Source organism: Lonchura striata, chromosome 24, assembly GCF_046129695.1.
Source record: "Lonchura striata isolate bLonStr1 chromosome 24, bLonStr1.mat, whole genome shotgun sequence".
NCBI classification, from domain to species: Eukaryota; Metazoa; Chordata; class Aves; order Passeriformes; family Estrildidae; genus Lonchura; species Lonchura striata.
The window spans coordinates 6,821,231-6,846,957 of record NC_134626.1 but is presented as its reverse complement, the minus strand read 5'-3'; the positions used below and the strand labels follow the sequence as shown (position 1 = coordinate 6,846,957).

General features: G+C 56.5%; 1 protein-coding gene across 1 annotated transcript; it reads left to right on the top strand.

Moving 5' to 3' along the window:
* Nucleotides 1–206: 206 nt before the first annotated feature.
* Nucleotides 207–25,727, top strand: RCC2 (regulator of chromosome condensation 2). The gene is made up of 12 exons (XM_077788196.1): nt 207–497; nt 3,533–3,626; nt 8,398–8,541; nt 9,835–9,966; nt 11,063–11,151; nt 12,460–12,574; nt 15,199–15,365; nt 16,734–16,914; nt 18,799–18,904; nt 18,981–19,053; nt 21,751–21,828; nt 24,716–25,727. Exons 1-12 carry the CDS (start codon nt 207–209, stop codon nt 24,818–24,820), a joined length of 1,575 nt encoding a protein of 524 aa, XP_077644322.1. The 3' UTR covers nt 24,821–25,727.

Here is a 25,727-nt window from a genome sequence, read left to right as displayed (position 1 = left end):
GTGTCCGTGCCTGTCTGTGTCCGTGTGTCTGTCCGTGTGCCTGTCTGTGTCCGCGTGTCCGCGTGTCCGCGTGTCCGCGTGTCCGCGTGTCCGTGTGTCCGTGTGCCTGTCTGTGTCCGCGTGTCCGCGTGTCCGCGTGTCCGTGTGCCTGTCTGTGTCCGCGTGTCGGCGGGCCCTCCGGCGGGCGCTGACGCGGCCCCGCAGCCATGCCCCGCAGGAAGGCGGCGGGGCCCTGGGCGGCCGCGGGCCCGGGGGCCGCGCCGGGCGGGCGGCGGCGGCCGGGCCCCCAGCCCGGCGGGCGGCGGCGGCCGCGGCCCGGCGGCGGCGGCAGCAGCGGCGGCAGCAGCGAGGAGGAGGCGCCCCGGGAGCGGCGGCCGCGGGACGGCAGCCCCGGGGCCCGCAGGCCCGGCAGGCCCGGCGCGGCGGCGGCGGCGCCCGGGGGCCCCCGCGGGCAGAGCGTGGTGATCTGCGAGCCCGAGCACAGCAAGGAGCGCATCGTGAGCGGGGGCGGCGGGCGGCGGGACACGGCACCCTGCGGGAGCCCCGTGCCCGGGGACAGCCCCGGGGACAGCCCCGGGGGACAGCCCCGGGAAACAGCCCCCGTGCCCCGGGAGACAGCCCCGTGCCCCGGGGGACAGCCCCGGGAGACAGCCCTGTGCCCCGGGAGACTGCCCCGGGGACAGCCCCGGGGGACAGCCCCGGGAGACAGCCCTGGGAGACAGCCCCGGGAGACAGCCCCGGGAGACAGCCCTGGGAGACAGCCCTGTGCCCCGGGAGACAGCCCCGTGCCCCGGGGGACAGCCCCGTGCCCCGGGAGACAGCCCCGGGAGACAGCCCCGGGAGACAGCCCCGGGAGACAGCCCCGGGAGACAGCCCCGGGGATAGCCCCGGGAGACAGCCCTGTGCCCCGGGGGACAGCCCCGGGGACAGCCCCGGGAGACAGCCCTGTGCCCCGGGGGACAGCCCCGGGGACAGCCCTGTGCCCCGGGAGACAGCCCCGTGCCCCGGGAGACAGCCCCGTGCCCCGGGAGACAGCCCCGTGCCCCGGGAGACAGCCCCGGGAGACAGCCCTGGGAGACAGCCCCGGGAGACAGCCCTGTACCCCGGGAGACAGCCCCGTGCCCCGGGGGACAGCCCCGGGAGACAGCCCCGTGCCCCGGGAGACAGCCCCGGGAGACAGCCCCGTGCCCCGGGAGACAGCCCCGGGAGACAGCCCCGTGCCCCGGGAGACAGCCCTGTGCCCCGGGAGACAGCCCCGTGCCCCGGGAGACAGCCCCGTGCCCCGGGAGACAGCCCCGGGAGACAGCCCCGTGCCCCGGGAGACAGCCCCGGGAGACAGCCCCGTGCCCCGGGAGACAGCCCTGTGCCCCGGGAGACAGCCCCGGGAGACAGCCCCGTGCCCCGGGAGACAGCCCCGGGAGACAGCCCCGTGCCCCGGGAGACAGCCCCGTGCCCCGGGGGACAGCCCTGTGCCCCGGGAGACAGCCCTGTGCCCCGGGGGACAGCCCCGTGCCCCGGGAGACAGCCCTGTACCCCGGGAGACAGCCCCGTGCCCCGGGAGACAGCCCTGTACCCCGGGAGACAGCCCCGTGCCCCGGGAGACAGCCCTGTACCCCGGGAGACAGCCCCGTGCCCCGGGGGACAGCCCCGTGCCCCGGGAGACAGCCCTGTGCCCCGGGAGACAGCCCCGGGGGACAGCCCCGTGCCCCGGGAGACAGCCCTGTACCCCGGGAGACAGCCCCGTGCCCCATTGCACAGCCCCTGTGCCCCACTGCACAGCCCCGTGCCCCGGGAGACAGCCCTGTGCCCCGGGAGACAGCCCCGTGCCCCGGGAGACTGCCCCGGGAGACAGCCCCGTGCCCCGGGAGACAGCCCTGTGCCCCGGGAGACAGCCCCGTGCCCCGGGAGACAGCCCCGGGAGACAGCCCCGTGCCCCGGGAGACAGCCCCGTGCCCCGGGAGACAGCCCCGGGAGACAGCCCCGTGCCCCATTGCACAGCCCCGTGCCCCATGGCAGACCCCCTGTGCCCCACTGCACAGCCCCTTAGCCCCGAGAGCCATCCCTGTGCCCCACTGGACAGCCCCTGTGCCCCATTGCACAGCCCCTGAGCCCTGAGAGACAGCCCTGTGCCCCCCTGTGCCCCATTGCACAGCCCCCGTGCCCCGGGAGACAGCCCCGTGCCCCACTGCGCAGCCCCCGTGCCCCATGGGACAACCCCCACTGTGCCCCCCTGTGCCCCATGGGACAGCCCCGTGCCCCATTGCACACCCCCACTGTCCCCATTGTGCCCCACTGCACACCCCCAGTGCCCCATGGGACAACCCCCACTGTGCCCCCCTGTGCCCCATGAGATACCCCTGTGACCCATTGCACAGCCCCTGTGCCCCCCTGTGCCCCATGGGACACCCCCCCGTGCCCCATTGCACACCCCCAGTGCCCCTGTTGTACCCCCTTATCCCCCCCTGACTGCACCCCCAGGACCCCTTTGTACCCCCTGCACCCCACACTGCACCCCTGACCCCCATCCCGCCCCACTGCACCCCAAATTACACCCCACGGCACCCCTGACCCCATCCCGCCCCACTGCACCCCAAATTACACCCCACGGCACCCCTGACCCCATCCCGCCCCACTGCACCCCAAATTACACCCCACGGCACCCCTGACCCCATCCTGCCCCACTGCACCCCCACACTGCACCCCTGACCCCATCCTGCCCCACTGCACCCCCACACTGCACCCCTGACCCCATCCCGCCCCACTGCACCCCAAATTACACCCCACGGCACCCCTGACCCCATCCCGCCCCACTGCAGCCCTTCAAGCACCCTGCCATTGCCCCCATGTCCCTGGTGTCCCTGATGTCCCCAGTGCCCCCCATGTCCCTGATGTCCCCAATATCCCCAATGCCCCCCACATCCCCAATGTCCCCCATGTCCCCTGATATCCCCAGTACCCCTCATGTCCCTGATGTCGCCAGTGCCCCCCATGTCCCCAGTGCCCCCCATGTCCCCAGTGCCCCCCATGTCCCCAATGTCCGCGATGCCCCCATGTCCCCGATGCCCCCGTGTCCCCAATGTCCCCCGTGTCCCCATGTCCCCCATGTCCCTGATGTCCCCCATGTCCCCCATATCCCCGATGCCCCCGTGTCCCCAATGTCCCTGATGCCCCCCATGTCCCCCGTGTCCCTGATGTCCCCAATTTCCCCAATGTCCCCCATGCCCCTGTGTCCCCATGTCCCCAATGTCCCCCATGTCCCTGTGTCCCCATGTCCCCAATGTCCCCCATGTCCCCGTATCCCCAATGTCCCCCATGTCCCCATGTCCCAATGTCCCCCATGTCCCAATGTCCCCCATGTCCCCAATGTCCCCCATGTCCCCCATGTCCCCCATGTCCCTGTGTCCCCAATGTCCCCCATGTCCCAATGTCCCCCATGTCCCTGATGTCCCTGATGTCCCCCATGTCCCCCATGTCCCCGATGTCCCCCATGTCCCCAATGTCCCCGTGTCCCCAGTGTCCCGTGTCCCCACAGAAGCTCGAGGGCTCCAAGAGCCGGGGGCAGCTCCTGATCTTCGGTGCCACCAACTGGGACCTGATCGGCCGCAAGGAGGTGCCCAAGCAGCAGGGTAGGGCTGCTAATTAACGGCTCTTAATTACTCATTAACGCATTCGGGGGGCAGGGTAGGGCTGATAATTAACGGCTATTAATTACTCATTAACGCATTCGGGGGGCAGGGTAGGGCTGCTAATTAACGGCTCTTAATTACTCATTAACGCATTCGGGGGGCAGGGTAGGGCTGATAATTAACGGCTATTAATTAGTCAATAATGAATGCGGGGGGCAGGGTAGGGCTGATAATTAACGGCTATTCATTAGTCAATAATGAATGCGGGGGGCAGGGTAGGGCTGCTAATTAGCGGCTATTAATTAGTCAATAATGAATGCGTGGGGCAGGGCAGGGCTGATAATTAACGGCTGGTAATTAGTCATTAATGAATGTGTGGGACAGGGTAGGGGCCCATTAATGGCTCATTAATTAATTGGTATTAATTAGGAATTAATGAATGGTTTGGGGTAGTGTAGGGCTGCTAATTAACGGCTGTTAATTATTCATTAATGAATGCGTGGGGCAGGGTAGGGCTGATAATTAACGGCTGTTAATTAGACATTAATGAATGTGTGGGACAGGGTAGGGGCCCATTAATGGCTCATTAATTAATTGGTATTAATTAGGAATTAATGAATGGTTTGGGGCAGGGTAGGGCTGCTAATTAACAGCTGTTAATTAGTCATTAATGAATGTGTGGGGCAGGGTAGGGCTGATAATTAACGGCTGCTAATTATTAATTAATTTGGGGGGCAGGGTAGGGCTGATAATTAACGGCTGGTAATTAGTCATTAATGAATGTGTGGGGCAGGGTAGGGGCCCATTCATGGATCGTTAATTAATTGGTATTAATTAGGAATTAATGAATGGTTTGCGGCAGGGTAGGGCTGCTAATTAACAGCTGATAATTAGTCATTAATGAATGTGTGGGGCAGGGTAGAGGCCCATTAATGGCTCATTAATTAATTGGCATTAATTAGGAATTAATGAATCAGGGTAGGGGTTCATTAATGGCTGTGATTAATATTAGTAATCAATGAACAGTTTGGGATAGGGTAAGGGATCATTATTGGCTAATTAATTTGGGTTAATTCATAATCAATGAATGTTTTGGGGCAGGGTAGGGCTGTGTTAATGGCTGGGATTAATTGTTATTAATTTGAAGTTAATTACTATTTAATAAATGTTTTGAGGCAGGGTAGAGGTCCTTAATAGCTGATGAACTAATTGGTATTAATTAGTAATTAATGAATGGTTTGGGACAAGGTAGGGTCTCGTTAATAGCTGTGATTAATTGGTATTAATTAGCAATCAATGAAGGGTTTGGGACAGGGTAGAAGCTCACTAATGCCTCTGATTAATTGGTATTAATTAGTAATCAATGTATGTTTTGGGACAGGATAGGGGCTCATTAATAGCTGTGATTAATTGGTGTTAATTAGTAATCAATGTATGTTTTGGGGCAGGGTAAGGGCCCTCATTAGCGGGTGATTATTGCTATTAATTATGTATGGGGGCAGAGCAGATCCCTCGTTAATGGTGGTGCGATTAATTGGTGTCAATTAGTAATTAATGACCTTGAGTGGCCAGAATTTGGGTTTCGAGCAGAGCCCAAAGCCCAGGGCTTGCCTTGGCTTTAATGATTTATAGTTTATTAATTTCCTGTTTATTTTATATGCTTCTAGTCAATTAATTAATGAATTAATTAATTAATGGAGAGGGAGGCGCAGCTTTATCTCCCAATTTGGGGCGCGCTGGGTCTCCAGAAGAGCCAAATTAGGGCTTTGTTTATTTCTGATCCATTTATCGTTTGTTCATTTTGCTGATTGTTTTTACGTAGCTCTAATTAATTAATCAATTAACTGGGGGAGGAGCCCCTTAATTAGGGCAGGTCTGAGGGGCGCCAGCTCTGCTGCAAAGCCAAATTAAGATTTTGCTCATTTTGGATTCATTTCTAGCTCCTTATTATTTCTCCTTGTTTCACTTAGTTATAATTAATAAATTATTACAATGTACATTATTATATAATGATAATATAAAATCAATAAAGCATATAATCGATAATATAATAATATAAATATACATTAGTATATAAAAATGTATATTATAATTTGCATTATTATATAAATTGTTATTATTATTTTTATTTAACTTACTTCATCTATTTATAATTAATAAGTTATTATTATATAAATTATTATATAATTATATAGATAATTAGTTATTATTGCATAATAATATATAAGTAAAAATATATAATTAATATTATAATATATATTTATATTGTAATGATTATATATATAATACATATTATAATTTACATTATCATATAGATTATTATTATTCCTTTTATTTCTCTTATTTCATCTAGTTAGAATTAATAAATTAATTAACTGGGGGAGGAGCCAGAGGTTCACCCCTTAATTAGGGCAGGTCTGAGGGGCGCCAGCTCTGCCGCAAAGCCAAATTAAGCCTCTCTTCATTTTTAATTAATCAAAAATCAATTCATTAATTATTTCATTCTTCTTTGGGATATACTTAATATTAAAATCAGCACTTTAATTAATTAACGTTTGACGTTAACGAGCTGGGGGAGGAGTCACAGTTGGAGGTTTTCATTTGGGGGGTGCCAGCTCTGCCGCAAAGCCAAATTAAGATTTTGCTCATTTTGGATGCATTTCTAGTTCCTTTTTATTTCTTCTTATTTCATCTAGTTATAATTAATTAATTTAATTAATTTACTGATTGTTTTTATGTAGTTCTAATTAGTTAATCAATTAACTGGGGGAGGAGCCAGAGGTTCACCCCTTAATTGGGGCAGGTCTGAGGGATGCTAGCTCTGCTGCAAAGCCAAATTAAGCCTCTCTTCATTTTTAATTAATCAAAAATCAATTCATTAATTATTTCATTCTTCTTTGGGATATACTTAATATTAAAATTAGCGCTTCAATTAATTAACGTTTGACGTTAACGAGCTGGGGGAGGAGTCACAGTTGGAGGTTTTCATTTGGGGGGTGCCAGCTCTGCTGCGGCTCGTTTGGGATGCCTGGAAAGTTCATTAATTTGCCTGCTCGCGCTGGAACAGCTTCGTTAATTAATATTCCGTTAATTGGGGCAGCAGGCAGGGCTGGCCACGGGTGCCCGTTATTTTCCTGGTATTCCCTGAATTCCCAGACTATTTTCCCAGTTTTTTCCAGGATGATTTTCCCAGTATTCCCAGAAGATTTTCCCAGATTTTCCTTTATTTTTTTCCTTGGATTTTCCGGGATGATTCTTCTGGATAATTTTCCTGGATTTTCCCAGATTATTTTCATGGATGATTTTCCTGAATTTTCCCAGGTGCTTTTCCTGAATTTTCCTGTATTATTTTCCCAATATTCCCTGATGATTTTCTTGGCTGATTTTCCTGGCTATTTTTCCAGATGATTTTCCTGAATTTTCCAGGATGATTTTTCCAGATTATTTTCCTGGCATTCCCAGATGATTTTCCTGGCTGATTTTCCCGGATAATTTTCCCCGATTATTTTCCTCTATTTTCCTGGATTATTTTCCTGAATTCTCCTGGATTTTCCCGGATTATTTTCCTAGATTTTTCCGGATTATTTTCCTGTATTTTCCCGGATTATTTCCCTGGATTTTCCCAGATTATTTTCATGGATTTCCCCAGATTATTTTCCTGGTATTCCCAGATGATTTACCTGGCAGATTTTCTGGGATGATTTTCCTGGATTTCCCCAGATTATTTTCCTGGTGTTCCCAGATGATTTTCCTGCCTGATTTTCCCAGATGATTTGATTGTCATTTCCCAGATTATTTTCCTGAATTTTCCTGTAGTTTCCCAGATAATTTTCCTGTATTTTCCCAGATAATTTTCCTGAATTTTCCTGTAGTTTCCCAGATAATTTTCCTGTATTTTCCCAGATTATTTCCCAGTATTCCCAGACCATTTTCCTGGCAGCTTTTCCGGGCTGATTCTCCCGTGTTCCCCAGAAAACTTTCCCGGTTTATTTTCCCGGCCGCTCTTCCCTGCCCGTTCTTTCCCGGTGCTGAGTCCCGGGTATTCCCGGATGTTCCTGAGTCCCGGATATTCCGGGTGCTGAGTCCCGGGTATTCCGGGTGCTGAGTCCCGGATATTCCCGGATGTTCCTGAGTCCTGGGTATTCCCGGTGCTGAGTCCCAGGTATTCCGGGTGCTGAGTCCCGGGTATTCCCGGATGTTCCTGAGTCCCGGGTATTCCTGAGTCCCGGTTATTCCCGGTGCTGAGTCCCGGTTATTCCCGGTGCTGAGTCCCGGATATTCCCGGTGCTGAGTCCCGGTTATTCCCGGTGCTGAGTCCCGGGTATTCCCGGATATTCCTGAGTCCTGGGTATTCCCGGATGTTCCTGAGTCCCGGGTATTCCCGGTGCTGAGTCCCGGATATTCCGGGTGCTGAGTCCCGGGTATTCCTGAGTCCCGGGTATTCCCGGATGTTCCTGAGTCCCGGGTATTCCCGGATGTTCCTGAGTCCCGGTGTTCCCGGATGTTCCTGAGTCCCGGGTATTCCCGGATGTTCCTGAGTCCCGGGTATTCCCAGATGTTCCTGAGTCCCGGATATTCCCGGTGCTGAGTCCCGGGTATTCCCGGATGTTCCTGAGTCCCGGGTATTCCCGGATGTTCCTGAGTCCCGGTATTCCCGGATGTTCCTGAGTCCCGGGTATTCCCGGTGCTGAGTCCCGGGTATTCCCGGATGTTCCTGAGTCCCGGGTATTCCCGGATGTTCCTGAGTCCCGGTGTTCCCGGTGTTTTCCAGCGGCGTACCGGAACCTGGGCCAGAACCTGTGGGGGCCGCACCGCTACGGCAGCCTGGGGGCGCTGCGCGTGCGCTCGGTGGTGTCGGGGCCCTGCGCCGCGCACAGCCTGCTCATCACCGCCGAGGGCCGCCTCTGGAGCTGGGGTCAGCCGGCAGCGGGAGAGCAGGATCCATCCCGGGAACCCAACTGGGAACTGTGGGATCCATCCCGGGAACCTCCCGTGGGAGAGCGGGATCTGTCCCGGGAACCCAACTGGGAACTGTGGGATCCATCCTGGGAACCTCCCCTGGGAGAGCGGGATCCATCCCGGGAACCCAACTGGGAACTGTGGGATCCATCCTGGGAGCCTCCTGTGGGAGAGCGGGATCCGTCCCGGGAACCTCCCCTGGGAGAGCAGGATCCATCCCGGGAACCCAACTGGGAACTGTGGGATCCATCCTGGGAACCTCCCCTGGGAGAGAGGGATCCATCCCGGGAACCCAACTGGGAACTGTGGGATCCATCCTGGGAACCTCCCGTGGGAGAGAGAGATCCATCCTGGGAACCCCCCTGGGAGAGTGGGATCTGTCCTGGGAACTGTGGGATCCATCCCGGGAACCTCCCATGGGAGAGCGGGATCTGTCCTGGGAACCTCCCCTGGGAGAGAGGGATCCATCCCGGGAACCCAACTGGGAACTGTGGGATCCATCCTGGGAACCTCCCGTGGGAGAGCGGGATCTGTCCTGGGAACCTCCCTGGGAGAGAGGGATCTGTCCTGGGAACCTCCCCTGGGAGAGCGGGATCTGTCCTGGGAACCTCCCGTGGGAACCCTGGGATCCGTCCTGGGAACCTCCTGTGGGAGAGAGGGATCTGTCCTGGGAAGCCTGGGATCCATCCTGGGAACTTCCCCTGGGATAGCGGGATCTGTCCTGGGAACCTGGCTGGGAGAGCGGGATCCATCCTGAGAACTGGGCTGGGATAGCGGGATCCACCCTGGGAACCAAACTGGGATAGTGGGATTTGTCCTGGGAACCAAACTGGGATCGTGGGATCCATCCCGGGAACCAAACTGGGCTAGTGGGATCCATCCCGGGAGCCAAACTGGGATTGTGGGATCCATCCCAGAACCAAACTGGGATCGTGGGATCCATCCCGGGAGCCAAACTGGGCTGGTGGGATCCATCCCACAAACCAATCTGGGGTAGTGGGATCCATCCCGGAACCAAACTGGGATTGTGGGATCCATCCCGGGAGCCAAACTGGGATAGTGGGATCCATCCCGGGAGCCAAACTGGGCTGGTGGGATCCATCCCGGAACCAAACCGGGCTGGTGGGATCCATCCCAGAACCAAACTGGGATCGTGGGATCCATCCCGGAACCAAACTGGGATCCTGGGATCCATCCCGGAACCGAACCGGGCTGGCGGGATCCCGTGGATAAGATGGGCTCTCCGCAGGGCGGAACGAGAAGGGGCAGCTGGGCCACGGCGACACGAAGCGCGTGGAGGCGCCGCGGCCGATCGAGGCCCTGGGCGGAGAGGCCATCGTGGCGGCCGCCTGCGGCCGGAACCACACCCTGGCACTGACCGGTGCGGGGGCACGGGACAGGGCGGACACGGGACACGGGACACGGGGATGGAGACGGGACACGGGCCGAGACGGGACGGGGCGGAGATGGGACACGGGGATGGAGACGGGACACGGGCGGAGACGGGACACGGGGATGGAGACGGGACACGGGGATGGAGCCGGGACACGGGCGGGAGATGGGACACGGGGATGGAGCCGGGACACAGGGCGGGACACGGGACACGGGGATGGAGACGGGACACGGGGATGGAGATGGGACACGGGGATGGAGATGGGACACGGGGATGGAGATGGGACACGGGGATGGAGATGGGACACGGCCGGAGATGGGACATGGGGCTGGAGCCCGGGAAATGGAGCTGGAGCCGGGACACAACCAAATCCCGGGAAATGGGGCTGGATCCCGGGACATGGGGCTGGATCCCAAGACACGGGGCTGGATCCCGGGACACGGGGCTGGATCCCGGGACATGGGGCTGGATCCCGGGACATGGGGCTGGATCCCGGGACATGGGCCTGGATCCCGGGACATGGGGCTGGATCCCAGGACATGGGCCTGGATCCCGGGACATGGGGCTGGATCCCGGGACATGGGCCTGGATCCCGGGACATGGGGCTGGAGCCCGGAACACAAGGCTGATCCTGGGGCACAGCCCAATCCCGGGATATGGGGCTGGATCCCGGGACACAGCTGGATCCTGGGACACGGGGCTGATCCCAAGACACAGCCAGAGCCCGGGAAATGGGGCTGGATCCCGGGACACAGGGCTGCATCCCAGGAAATGGGGCTGGATCCTGGGAAATGGGGCTGGATCCTGGGAAATGGGGCTGCATCCCAGGAAATGGGGCTGGATCCCAGGAAACGGGGCTGGATCCTGGGAAATGGAGCTGAATCCTGGCAATAGGGCTGGATCCCGGGAAGCTGCACAGAATCCCGGAAAAACTGCCCCAAATCCAACCCTTTCCCCCCAAAATCCATCCCTTGCCCCAAAACCCCGGGCAAACAGCCCCAAATCCGCCCCTTTTGCCACAAATTCTGGGGGAACGGTCCCAAAATCCCGGTTTTCCCCCCCAAAATTCCCGTTTTCCCCGCAGAGAGCGGCTCCGTGTTCGCCTTCGGGGAGAACAAGCTGGGCCAGCTGGGGCTGGGGAACCAGACGGACGCCGTGCCCAGCCCCACCCAGGTACGGCCCCCAAACCTGGGATTTGGGGCAAATCCAGGGATTTTGGGCCTTTTAGTGACACATATTCCCTAAAAACCCCTCGGGGTGCACGATTCCCTCTCAGCCAGCTCCCAGCTGCGGTGGGGAGAGGAAAAGCCTGGGTTTAGAAATGAAATTTTGACGGAATTTTAGGGATTTTCTGATGGAAATCCCCCTTTTTTTTTGCCCTGTTTCCCAAATATTTCGATCTTGTTTTTACAGCTTTTCGTGCCGGTCAGGGATTTCCCATGGGAAATTCCCCTTTTTTCCTTTTTCCTCTGTTTTCTGACCCAATTTTTCCGCTTTTCCCACAGATCAAGGATTTCCCATGGAAATTTCCCTTTTTTTTTCCCCTTTTCCCAAATGTATTCGATACTGATTTTTTTGCTTTTCCCACAAATCAGGGATTTCTCATGGAAATTCCCATTTTTCCCTTTTCCTATGTTTTTAGATCTCATTTTTCTTGCTTCTCCTGTGTTTTTTCAATTCTCTTTTTACAGCTTTTCCCACAGATCAGAGATTTCCCCCAAAAATTCACCTTTTTACCCTTTTCCTGTATTTCTGATCCAGTTTTTCACTTTTTTCCGAGTTTTTCAATCCCATTTTTCCTACTTTTCTCACAGATCAAGGATATCCCATGGAAATATCTTTTTTTTTTCCTTTTTCCTGCTTTTTTTCATTCCAAATTTTCCTGCTTTTCCCTCAGATCAGGGATTTCCTCTGGAATTTCCCCTTTTTTCCTTTTCCAATCGTGCTTTTCCTGTGTTTTTCTCATCCCTTTCTACTTGCTCTTCCCCTGTTCTTAATCTTGTTTTTCCTGCCGATCAGGGATTTCCCATGGAAATTCCCTATTTTTCCCTTTTTCCAGGTTTTCTGATCCCCGTTTTCCCAACTTTTCTTGTGTTTCTGATCCCCATTTTCTCCATTTTTTTCTAATCTCATTTTCCTGGCTTTTCCTGTGTTTCTGATCCCCATTTTCCCCATTTTTAAAGATCTCATTTTCCCAACTGTTCTCGTGTTTCTGACCCCCATTTTTCCTGGCTTTTCTGATCCCATTTTCCCAGCTTGTCCTGTGTTTCTGACCCCCATTTTTTCTAATCCCATTTTCCCAGATTTTCCCATATTTCTGATCCCCATTTTCCTCTTCTCCCTGGCTTTTCTGATCCCATTTTCCCGTGTTTCTGACCCCCGTTTTTCCCCTTCTGCATTTCTGCTCCCGTTTTCCCATTTTCCCGCTTTTTCTGGTCTCCTTTTCCCGGATTTCCTGACCCCATTCCCGGTTTTTCCCAGATCCTGTACAATGGGCAGCCGATCTCCAAGCTGGGCTGCGGGGCCGAGTTCAGCATGGTCATGGACTGCAAGGGGAACCTGTATTCCTTCGGGTGTCCCGAGTACGGCCAGCTGGGTACGGGATTTGGGATCATCCCGTGGGATTTGGGATCACCCCGTGGGATTTGGGATCACCCCATGGAACGGGATTTGGGATCACCCCATGGGAACCTGTATTCCTTCGGGTGTCCCGAGTACGGCCAGCTGGGTACAGGATTTGGGATCATCCCGTGGGATTTGGGATCACCCCGTAGGATTTGGGATCACCCCATGGGATTTGGGATCACCCCATGGGATTTGGGATCACCCCATGGGATTTGGGATCACCCCATGGGAACCTGTATTCCTTCGGGTGTCCCGAGTACGGCCAGCTGGGTACGGGATTTGGGATCATCCCATGGGATTTGGGATCACCCCATGGGATTTGGGATCACCCCATGGGATTTGGGATCACCCCATGGGAACAGTATTCCTTTGGGTGTCCCGAGTACAGCCAGCTGGGTACGGGATTTGGGATCATCCCGTGGGATTTGGGATCACCCCATGGGAACAGTATTCCTTTGGGTGTCCCGAGTACGGCCAGCTGGGTACGGGATTTGGGATCACCCCATGGGATATTGGCTGGTTTGGGATGACCCCACGGGATCGGGGCAGTCTGAGATCACCCCACGGGATGGGGTGGTTCAGGATGACCTAACAGGATTAGGACAATTCAGGATGACCCCATGGGATCAGGGTGGTTCAGGATGATCCCATGGGATCGGGGTGGTTCAGGATGATCCCTTGGGATCGGGGTGGTTCAGGATGATCCCATGGGATCAGGGTGGTTCAGGATGATCCCATGGGATCGGGGCAGTTCAGGATCATCCTGTGGGATCAGGGTGGTTCAGGATGACCCCATGGGATCAGGGCGGTTCAGGATGATCCCATGGGATCGGGGCGGTTCAGGATCATCCTGTGGGATCGGGTGGTTCGGGATGACCCCATGGGATCAGGGTGGTTCAGGATGATCCCATGGGATCAGGGCGGTTCAGGATGATCCCATGGGATCGGGGTGGTTCAGGATCATCCTGTGGGATCAGGGTGGTTCAGGATGATCCCATGGGATCAGGGCGGTTCAGGATGATCCCATGGGATCGGGGCGGTTCAGGATCATCCTGTGGGATCAGGGTGGTTCAGGATGATCCCATGGGATCAGGGCGGTTCAGGATGATCCCATGGGATCGGGGCAGTTCAGGATCATCCTGTGGGATCAGGGTGGTTCAGGATGATCCCATGGGATCAGGGCGGTTCAGGATGATCCCATGGGATCGGGGCGGTTCAGGATCATCCTGTGGGATCGGGTGGTTCGGGATGACCCCATGGGATCGGGTGGTTCAGGATGACCCCATGGGATCGGGGTGGTTCAGGATGACCCCATGGGATCGGGGTGGTTCAGGATGACCCCATGGGATCGGGGCGGTTCAGGATCATCCTGCGGGATCGGGTGGTTCGGGATGACCCTGCAGGATCGGGGCACTTCGGGATCACCCTGGGGAATGGGGCAGTTTCAAACCCCATAGGATGGGGCAGTTCAGGATCACTCTGTAGGATTGGGACAGTTTGGGAATGACCCTGCAGGATCGGGGAAGTTCAGGATCATCCTCTAGGATCGGGGCAGTTCGGGATAACCCCACGGGATCGGGGCGGTTCCAGATAACCCCACGGGATCAGGGTGGTTCCAGATAACCCCACGGGATCAGGGTGGTTCCAGATAACCCCACGGGATCGGGGCGGTTCCGGATAACCCCACGGGATTGGGATGGTTCCAGATGACCCCCACAGGATCGGGGCGGTTCCGGATAACCCCACGGGATTGGGATGGTTCCAGATGACCCCCACAGGATCGGGGCGGTTCCGGATAACCCCACGGGATTGGGATGGTTCCAGATAACCCCACGGGATGAGGGCAGTTCCGGATAACCCCACGGGATTGGGATGGTTCCGGATAACCCCACGGGATCGGGGCGGTTCCAGATGACCCCCACAGGATCGGGGCGGTTGGGATGGCCCCGTGGGATGGGGCAGTTTGGGATCACCATGTAGGATTGGAGTGGTTTGGGATGACCCCACAGGATGGGGCAGTTCCGGATAACCCCACAGGATCGGGGTGGTTCCAGATAACCCCACGGGATCGGGGCGGTTCCAGATAACCCCACGGGATGGGGGTGGTTCCGGATAACCCCACGGGATCAGGGTGGTTCCGGATAACCCCACGGGATTGGGATGGTTCCGGATAACCCCACAGGATCGGGGCGGTTCCGGATAACCCCACGGGATCGGGGCGGTTCCAGATAACCCCACGGGATGGGGGTGGTTCCGGATAACCCCACGGGATCAGGGCGGTTCCGGATAACCCCACGGGATTGGGATGGTTCCGGATAACCCCACGGGATGGGGGTGGTTCCGGATAACCCCACGGGATGGGGGTGGTTCCGGATAGCCCCACAGGATCAGGGCGGTTCTTGGTGACCCCATGGGATCGGGGCAGTTCCGGATAACCCCATGGGATCGGGGCGGTTTCGGATAACCCCACGGGATGGGGGTGGTTCCGGATAACCCCACAGGATCAGGGCGGTTCCGGATAACCCCACAGGATCGGGGCGGTTGGGGATGGCCCCGCAGGGCGCTCAGGCTGGCCGTGCCGCGCTCCCGTTCCAGGACACAATTCCGACGGGAAGTTCATCGCGCGGGCGCAGCGCATCGAGTACGACTGCGAGCTGCTGCCGCGGCGCGTGGCGCTCTTCGTGGAGCGCACCAAGGACGGGCAGGTGCTGCCCGTGCCCAACGTCGTGGTCAGGGACGTGGCCTGCGGGGCCAACCACACGGTACGGGAACGCGGGATAACGGGATAATGGGATAATGGGGATAATGGGGATAATGGGAATAACGGGAATGGGTCAGGGATGTGGCCTGCGGGGCCAACCACACGGTACGGGAACGCGGGATAACGGAAATGGCATTGGGATAACGGGAATGGGTCAGGGACATGGCCTGTGGGGCCAACCACACGGTACGGGAATGTGGGATAACGGGATAACGGGAATAACGGGAATGGGTCAGGGACGTGGCCTGCAGGGCCAGCCACGTGGTACAGAATGGGAATATGGGATCAGGAATGGGAATATGGGATCAGGAATGGGAATATGGGATCGGGAATGGGAATATGGGATCGGGAATGGGAATATGGGATCGGGAATGGGAATATGGGATCGGGAATGGGAAGGGGTGCAGGAATGGGGCAGTGGGAATGGGAATGAGACAGCGGGAATGCAATGGGAGAGGGGGAATGGGCATCAATGGGAGAGGGCAGCTCCCAGCCCCTGCTGCCCCATCCCAGCGGGGGCTGCTGCATTCCCAGGAATGGCTTCTCCTGGGATTTGGGATCTGGGATCTGGGATCTGGGATCTGAGGGTGTTTTCCCCTTCCAGCTGGTGCTGGATTCCCAGAAGCGCTGGGATCTGGGATCTGGGATCTGGGATCTGAGGGTGTTTTCCCGTTCCAGCTGGTGCTGGATTCCCAGAAGCGCTGGGATCTGGGATCTGGGATCTGGGATCTGAGGGTGTTCTCCCGTTCCAGCTGGTGCTGGATTCCCAGAAGCGCTGGGATCTGGGATCTGAGGGTGTTTCCCCCTTCCAGCTGGTGCTGGATTCCCAGAAGCGCTGGGATCTGGGATCTGGGATCTGGGATCTGAGGGTGTTCTCCCGTTCCAGCTGGTGCTGGATTCCCAGAAGCGCTGGGATCTGGGATCTGGGATCTGGGATCTGAGAGTGTTTTCCCGTTCCAGCTGGTGCTGGATTCCCAGAAGCGCTGGGATCTGGGATCTGGGATCTGGGATCTGGGATCTGAGGGTGTTTTCCCGTTCCAGCTGGTGCTGGATTCCCAGAAGCGCTGGGATCTGGGATCTGGGATCTGGGATCTGAGGGTGTTTTCCCGTTCCAGCTGGTGCTGGATTCCCAGAAGCGCTGGGATCTGGGATCTGAGGGTGTTTTCCCGTTCCAGCTGGTGCTGGATTCCCAGAAGCGCTGGGATCTGGGATCTGGGATCTGAGGGTGTTCTCCCGTTCCAGCTGGTGCTGGATTCCCAGAAGCGCTGGGATCTGGGATCTGAGGGTGTTCTCCCGTTCCAGCTGGTGCTGGATTCCCAGAAGCGCTGGGATCTGGGATCTGGGATCTGAGGGTGTTCTCCCGTTCCAGCTGGTGCTGGATTCCCAGAAGCGCGTGTTCTCCTGGGGTTTCGGGGGCTACGGGCGGCTGGGCCACGCCGAGCAGAAGGACGAGATGGTTCCGCGGCTGGTGAAGCTCTTCGACTTCCCGGGGCGCGGCGCCGCCCAGATCTACGCGGGATACACCTGCTCCTTCGCCGTCAGCGAGACCGGTGGGAACGCCGGGACTGGGAATACCGGGATCGGGGGTTTGGGAATGCCACAGGGGCTGGCAGCGGGACGGGTGGGAACGCCGGGATGGGGAATGCCGAGATCTGGGATTTGGGAATGCTGGGGGCACCATCAGCGAGACAAGTGGGGATTTGGGAATGCTGGGGGTCTCTCAGCGGGATGGGTGGGAACGCCGGGATTTGGGAATGCCAGGATCTGGGATCGGGGATTTGGGAATGCCACAGGGGCTGGCAGCGGGACGGGTGGGAACGCCAGGATCGGGAATTTGGGATTTGGGGTTTGGGAATGCCACAGGGGCTGGCAGCGGGATGGGTGGGAACGCCGGGATCGGGAATTTGGGATTTGGGGTTTGGGAATGCCACAGGGGCTGGCAGCGGGACGGGTGGGAACGCCAGGATCGGGAATGCCGGGAGTGCCAGGGGGCTGGCAGTGGGATGGCTGGGAATGCCGGGATCTGGGATTTGGGATCTGGGAATGCTGGGGGCACCATCAATGAGACAGGTGGGGTTTTGGGATTTGGGAATGCTGGGAATGCCACAGTGGCTGGCAGTTGGACGGGTGGGAATACCGGGATCTGGGGTTTGGGAATGCCACAGGGGCTGGCAGCGGGACAGGTGGGAACGCCGGGATCGGGAATTTGGGATTTGGGAATGCTGGGGGCACCATCAGTGAGACAAGTGGGGATTTGGGAATGCCACAGGGGCTGGCAGCGGGACGGGTGGGAATGCTGGGATTGGGAATGCCAAGATCTGGGATTTGGGAATGCTGGGGGCACCATCAGCGAGACAACTGGGGATTTGGGAATGCCACAGGGGCTGGCAGCGGGATGGGTGGGAGTGCCGGGATTGGGAATGCCGGGAGTGCCAGGGGGCTGGCAGTGGGATGGCTGGGAATGCCGGGATTGGGAATGCCGAGATCTGGGATTTGGGAATGCCGGGATCTGGGATCGGGGATTTGGGAATGCCACAGGGACTGGCAGCGGGATGGGTGGGAACGCCAGGATTGGGAATTTGGGATTTGGAGTTTGGGAATGCCACAGAGGCTGGCAGCGGGATGGGTGGGAATGCCGGGATGGGGAATGCCAGGATCGGGGGTTTGGGAATGCCACAGGGACTGGCAGCGGGACGGGTGGGAATGCCGGGATTGGGAATGCCGAGATCTGGGATTTGGGAATGCTGGGGGCACCATCAGCGAGACAACTGGGGATTTTGGAATGCCACAGGGGCTGGCAGTGGGATGGGTGGGAATGCCGGGATTGGGAATGCCGGGAGTGCCAGGGGGCTGGCAGTGGGATGGCTGGGAATGCCGGGATCTGGGATTTGGGATCTGGGAATGCTGGGGGCACCATCAGCGAGACAAGCAGGGATTTGGGAATGCCACAGGGGCTGGCAGTGGGATGGCTGGGAATGCTGGGATTTGGGAATGCCGGGATCTGGGATCGGGGATTTGGGAATGCCACAGGGGCTGGCAGCGGGACGGGTGGGAATGCCGGGATTGGGAATGCCGGGAGTGCCAGGGGGCTGGCAGTGGGATGGCTGGGAATTCTGGGATTTGGGATCTGGGAATGCTGGGGGCACCATCAGCGAGACAGGTAGGGATTTGGGATGGTATTCCCATGGACCTGGGATTTGGGAATTCCGGGGAATCCATGCCCTGACGGGTGGGATTCTCACGGATCCAGAATTTGGGGATTCCGGGGGTAGCTGTTACCTGACAGGTGGGATTCCCATGGACCCAGGATTTGGGAATTCCAGGGGATCTGTGCCCTGACGGGTGGGATCCCCATGGATTTGGGAATTCCGGGGGATCCGTGCCCTGACGGGTGGGATCCCCATGGATTTGGGAATTCCGGGGTTTCCCTACAGGCGGGTTGTTCTTCTGGGGCGCCACCAACACGTCCCGGGAGTCCACCATGTACCCCAAGGCGGTGCAGGACCTGTGCGGGTGGAGGATCCGCAGCCTGGCCTGCGGGTGAGTGCGGCTCCGGGAATTCCGGCCCGGGACGGGGGAGCCGGAGCCGCGGGACCAGGGATGGCCTCCCTTGCAGGAAGAGCTCCGTCATCGTGGCGGCCGACGAGAGCACCATCAGCTGGGGGCCCTCGCCCACCTTCGGGGAGCTGGTACGCCCCGAAAACCCCAAAGGAAACCCAAAAACCCCAAAGGAAACCCCAGAAACTCCAAAGGAAACCCCAGAAACTCCAAAGGAACCCCAAAAACCCCAAAGAAACCCCAAAAACCCCAAAGGAACCATAAAACCCCCAAAGGAAACCCCAGAAACCCCAAAGGAAACCCCAAAAACCCCAAAGGAACCCTAAAAACCCCAAAGAAACACCAAAAACCCCAAAGGAAACCCCAAAAACCCCAAAGAAACCCCCAAAACCCCAAAGGAACCCTAAAAACCTCAAAGGAACCCCAAAAAACCCAAAGGAATCCCAAAAACCCCAAAGGAAACCCCAAAGGAACCCCAAAAACCCCAAAGGAATCCCAAAAACCCAAAAGGAAACCCCAGAAACCCCAAAGGAATCCCAAAAACCCCAAAGGAAACCCCAGAAACCCCAAAGGAATCCCAAAAACCCCAAAGAAACCCCAGAAACCCCAAAGGAAACCCCAAACTGACACCCCAAACCCACCATCAGCTGGGGGCCCTCGCCCACCTTCGGGGAGCTGGTACGCCCCGAAAACCCCAAGGGAAACCCCAGAAACTCCAAAGGAAACCCAAAAACCCCAAAGGAATCCCAAAAACCCCAAAGGAAACCCCAGAAACCCCAAAGGAATCTCAAAAATCCCAAAGGAAACCCCAGAAACCCCAAAGGAAACCCCAAAAACCCCAAAGAAACCCCAAAAACCCCAAAGGAAACCCCAGAAACCCCAAAGAAATCCCAGAAACCCCAAAGGAAACCCAAAACCCCCAAAGAAATCCCCAAAACCCCAAAGGAATCCCAAAAACCCCAAAGGAAACCACAGAAACCCCAAAGAAATCCCCAAAACCCCAAAGGAAACCCCAAAAACCCCAAAGGAACCCCCAAAAACCCCAAAGGAAACCCAAAAACCCCAAAGGAATCCCAAAAACCCCAAAGGAAACCCCAGAAACCCCAAAGGAATCCCAAAAACCCCAAAGGAAACCCCAGAAACCCCAAAGGAATCCCAAAAACCCCAAAGGAAACCCCAGAAACCCCAAAGGAAACCCCAAAAACCCCAAGGGAAACCCAGAAACCCCAAAGGAATCCCAAAAACCCCAAAGGAATCCCAAAAACCCCAAAGGAACCCTAAAAACCCCAAAGGACCCCTAAAAACCCCAAAGGAACCCTAAAAACCCCAAAGAAACCCCAAAAACCCCAAAGGAAACCCCAAAAACCCCAAAGGAACCCTAAAAACCACAAAGGAATCCCAAAAACCCCAAAGGAAACCCCAGAAACCCCAAAGGAACCCTAAAAACCTCAAAGGAACCCCAAAAACCCCAAAGGAATCCCAAAAACCCCAAAGGAAACCCCAAAAACCCCAAAGGAATCCCAGAAACCCCAAAGGAAACCCCAGAAACCCCAAAGGAACCCTAAAAACCTCAAAGGAACCCCAAAAACCCCAAAGGAATCCCAAAAAACCCCAAAGGAAACCCAGAAACCCCAAAGGAATCCCAGAAACCCCAAAGGAAACCCCAAAAACCCCAAAGGAACCCTAAAAACCTCAAAGGAACCCCAAAAACCCCAAAGGAATCCCAAAAAACCCCAAAGGAAACCCAGAAACCCCAAAGGAATCCCAGAAACCCCAAAGGAATCCCAAAAACCCCAAAGGAAACCCCAAAAACCCCAAAGGAACCCTAAAAACCTCAAAGGAACCCCAAAAAACCAAAAGGAATCCCAAAAACCCCAAAGGAAACCCCAGAAACCCCAAAGGAACCCTAAAAACCCCAAAGGAACCCCAAAAACCCCAAAGGAATACCAAAAACCCCAAAGGAATACCAAAAACCCAAAGGAAACCCCAGAAACCCCAAAGGAAACCCAAAAACCCCAAAGGAAACCCCAAAAACCCCAAAGGAATCCCAAAACCCCAAAGGAAACCCCAGAAACCCCAAAGGAAACCCCAAAAACCCCAAAGGAAACCCCAGAAACCCCAAAGGAATCCCAAAAACCCCAAAGGAACCCCAAAAACCCCAAAGGAATCCCAGAAACCCCAAAGGAACCCTAAAAAACCCAAAGGAAACCCCAGAAACACCAACTGACACCCCAAATACCCAAAAGGTCACCTCAAATCCCCCTGGGAACCCCAATGGACATCCCGAATCTCCCAAACCCTGGGGCCCCACCGAGTGTTCCCTGTCCATGGGATGTTCCCTCAGGGATATGGGGACCACAAACCCTAATCCCACAAATCCCAAATCCCAAAATGACCAATCCCATGGGATGTTCCCTCAGGGATATGGGGACCACAAACCCAAATCCCAAAATGACCAATCCCATGGGATGTTCCCTCAGGGATATGGGGACCACAAACCCAAATCCCACAAATCCCAAAATGACCAATCCCATGGGATGTTCCCACAGGGATATGGGGACCACAAACCCAAATCCCACAAATCCCAAATCGACCAATCCCATGGGATGTTCCCACAGGGATATGGGGACCACAAACCCAAATCCCAGATCCCAAAATGACCAATCCCATGGGATGTTCCCACAGGGATATGGGGACCACAAACCCAAATCCCAAATCCCAAAATGACCAATCCCATGGGATGTTCCCACAGGGATATGGGGACCACAAACCCAAATCCCACAAATCCCAAATCCCAAAATGACCAATCCCATGGGATGTTCCCACAGGGATATGGGGACCACAAACCCAAATCGTCCACGGCGGCGCAGGAGGTGAAAACCCTGGACGGGATCTACACCGAGCAGGTGAGGGGACCCCACAGGGCTTGTGGGGTCAGGGGGCACCTGTGGGGAATCATCTGGGGTGGCTGAGCTGTGCCCAGGTTGTGACACCCATGGGGTGATGGAGAGGGCACCCAGATTGCCCTAAATTAATTTGGGGTGGCTGAGGCCATACACAGGTCGTCCCATCTGTGGGGTGAGCGAGGGGAATCTATGGGGAATAATTTGGGGTGGCTGAGGCTGTGTGAACTTATCACACTTGTGGGGTGAGCGAGGGCACCTGTGGGGAATCATTTGGGGTGGCTGAGCTATTCCCAGCTCATGACACCCATGGGGTGATGGAGAGGACACCCGCATTGCCCTAAAATAATTCGGGGTGGCTGAGGCCATACACAGGTCAGCTCACCTGTGGGGTGAGGGAGGGGAATCTATGGGGAATAATTTGGGGTGGCTGAGGCTGTGTGAACTCATCACACTTGTGGGGTGAGCAAGGGGATCTGTGGGGATTTATTTGGGGTGGCTGAGGCCGTGCCCAGGTTGTGACACCCATGGGGTGATGGAGAGGGCACCTGCATTGCCCTAAAATAATTTGGGGTGTCTGAGCCCATACACAGCTCATCCTGTGTGTGGGGTGAAAGGAGGGCTCCTCTGGGGAGGAATTTGGGGTGGCTGAGCCCATACACAGGTCAGCTCACCTGTGGGGTGAGGGAGGGCACCTGTGGGGAATAATTTGGGGTGGCTGAGGCCGTGTGACCTCCCCACACCTTTATTTGGGGTGAGGGTGGGAGCACCTGGATCCCCCCGAATGACCGGGGACACCGAGGCCGTGCCCAGCTTGTCACACCTGAGGGGCACCGGGGGCCGCGCCCCAAAATAATTCGGGGTGGCTGAGACCTGACACAGCTCCTCACACCCGTGGGGTGAGGGAGCACCTGTGGGGCCCTCCCCGAAAATAATTTGGGGTTGGGTGAGGCCGTGCCCAGCTCGTGACAGCCGTGGGGTGATGGAGAGGGCACCTGGGGGCTCTTCCCTAAAATAAACAGGGAAACTGAGGCCGTGCCCAGCTCGTGACACCCATGGGCCCCTCCCTTAAACCAAACAGGGAAACTGAGGCACTGAGGCTGTGCACAACTCATCACATCCACAGGGCCCTCTCCTAAAATAAACAGGGAAACTGAGGCTGCGCCCTGCCCATCACTCCGGGGTGCATTCCCTAAAATAAACGGGGAAACTGAGGCCATGCACAACTCGTGACAGCAGGATCCATTCCCTAAAATAAACGGGGAAACTGAGGCTGTGCCCAGCCCATCACACTGGGGTCCATTCCCTAAAATAAACGGGGAAACTGAGGCTGTACACAGCTCAGGACAGCAGGATCCATTCCCTAAAATAAACGGGGAAACTGAGGCCATACACAACTCATAACATGGGATCCATTCCCTAAAATAAACAGGGAAACTGAGGCTGTGCCCAGCCCATCACACTGGGATCCATTCCCTAAAATAAACGGGGAAACTGAGGCTGTGCCCAGCCCATCACACTGGGATCCATTCCCTAAAATAAACGGGGAAACTGAGGCTGTACACAGCTCAGGACAGCAGGATCCATTCCCTAAAATAAACGGGGAAACTGAGGCTGTACACAGCTCAGGACATGGGATCCATTCCCTAAAATAAACAGGGAAACTGAGGCCGTGCCCAGCCCATGACACCCGTGGGTGCCGGGCAGGGGGTGCAGGGCCCTTCCCTAAAACTCCCTTGGGATGCTCCAGGCCGGACTGGATCCCAGCAGGAGGGAGGGATCCCGGGAGGGATCCCCGGATCCCCTCAGCTGCAGCTTTCCCTTTTCCATGGGCAGTGTCCGCTCCTGGGTGTCCCTTCCCATTCCCAGTTCCATGGGCATTCCCATTACCAGCTGACTCATTCCCATTCCCATTCCCATGGGCATTCCCACTCCCAGCTGACCCATTCCCTTCCCTTTTCCCATTCCCAGTTCCATGGGCCATTCAAATTCCCAGCTGACCCATTCCAGGTGGCCATGGACAATTCCCATTCCCAACTGACCCATTCCCATTCCCAGTTCCATGGGCATTCCCATTCCCAGCTGACTCATTCCCATTCCCATTCCCATGGGCATTCCCACTCCCAGTTGACCCATTCCCATTCCCATGGGCATTCCCATTCCCAGCTGCCCCATTCCCAGTCCCAGTTCCACAGGCATTCCCACTCCCAGCTGATCCATTCCCGTTCCCATTCCAGGTGGCCATGGACAATTCCCATTCCCAGCTCACCCATTCCCATTCCCATTCCCGGTGGCCATGGGCTATTCCCATTCCCATCTGACTCATTCCCGTTCCCGGTGGCCATGGACAATTCCCATTCCCATCTGACCCATTCCCATTCCCGGTGGCCATGGACAATTCCCATTCCCATCTGACCCATTCCCATTCCAGGTGGCCATGGGCTATTCCCATTCCCATCTGACCCATTCCCATTCCCATTCCAGGTGGCCATGGACAATTCCCATTCCCAGCTCACCCATTCCCATTCCCATTCCCAGTGGCCATGGACAATTCCCATTCCCATCTGACCCATTCCCATTCCCATTCCAGGTGGCCATGGACAATTCCCATTCCCATCTGACCCATTCCCGTTCCAGGTGGCCATGGGCTATTCCCATTCCCATCTGACCCATTCCCATTCCAGGTGGCCATGGACAATTCCCATTCCCATCTGACCCATTCCCATTCCCATTCCCGGTGGCCATGGACAATTCCCATTCCCATCTGACCCATTCCCATTCCCAGTGGCCATGGACAATTCCCATTCCCATCTGACCCATTCCCGTTCCCATTCCAGGTGGCCATGGACAATTCCCATTCCCAGATGACCCATTCCCATTCCCATTCCAGGTGGCCATGGGCTATTCCCACTCGCTGGTGATCGCCCGGGACGAGTCGGAGGCGGAGCAGGAGAAGCTGCGGAAGCTGCCGGAGTACAACCCCCGCACCCTCTGAGGGGCCCCCGTCCCCATCCCCATCCCGATCCCGATCCCGATCCCGATCCCGATCCCGATCCCGCTTCTCCATCCCGCCCGCCGTGCTCCCTCCCCGTCCCCGCATTCCCAGCCCTCGGGGGGGCCATTCCCAGCCCCGCTGTTCCCGGCTTTTGGAATTCCCGACCGCAGCCGAGCCTTCCGGCCCGGCCCGCCCCGCCTTTTGTAGGGTCTGGCCTTGAATCGCTTTGGATTTTATTTGTATTTTTCCGCAGCTTTTTTTTACTGTTTCCCATTTTTCCAGCCCCGAACCTCCGCGGCTGCCGGCTCGGGATCACTCTGGGAATCTGATCCCGGCTTGGGATCCCCCTTAGGGATCTGGGATCCCTAAGGAGCAGCTGCCAACGCCTGGTTTTTCCTCCTACGCTCCCATTTTTCCCAATATTCCCATTTTTTGCTGGTTTTCCCTCTTTTGGGTGCTACAGTTTTCGGGATTTCCCCTCTCCCACCCCTCCAGCATCCGCAGGGATCCCGGATCCCATCCCAGCAGCATTCCCGGATCCCATCCCAGCAGCATTCCCGGGCTCCCCGCCCTCGCCCACCCCGGGGACATCTCAGGGATCACGAGGGGAGTCCCAAAGGAATTTTTTTCCCGGGAATTGGGGGTTTTTCCCTTCTGGCGGATGGTTTGGCCCGGGATCAGCCGGAATTCCCGCGTTCCCAGTTCCCTCCGTGCCAGGTCACTGTGCTGGAATCTCGAGGTGCCTTCAGGAGCAGAGCCCGGCTCTGCCCCGCGCCATTCCCGCTCCCTTCGGGCCGTTTTTAGGGATTCTCCTGGATTTTTCCATGGATTTTTGCTCCTTCCCATCTCCTCCCCGGGGCGGCGCTCGGGGAGTTTGCAGTAAAAAAAAAAAAAGGGTTTTGGTCAA

Excerpts from the sequence above, each read along its gene's own strand:
- RCC2 (XM_077788196.1), top strand. The coding sequence starts at position 207 with ATGCCCCGCAGGAAGGCGGCGGGGCCCTGGGCGGCCGCGGGCCCGGGG. Across the intron at positions 11,152-12,459 it reads CCGTGCCCAGCCCCACCCAG|ATCCTGTACAATGGGCAGCC; the intron begins GTACGGCCCCCA and ends GGTTTTTCCCAG. Across the intron at positions 19,054-21,750 it reads CGCCCACCTTCGGGGAGCTG|GGATATGGGGACCACAAACC; the intron begins GTACGCCCCGAA and ends ATGTTCCCACAG.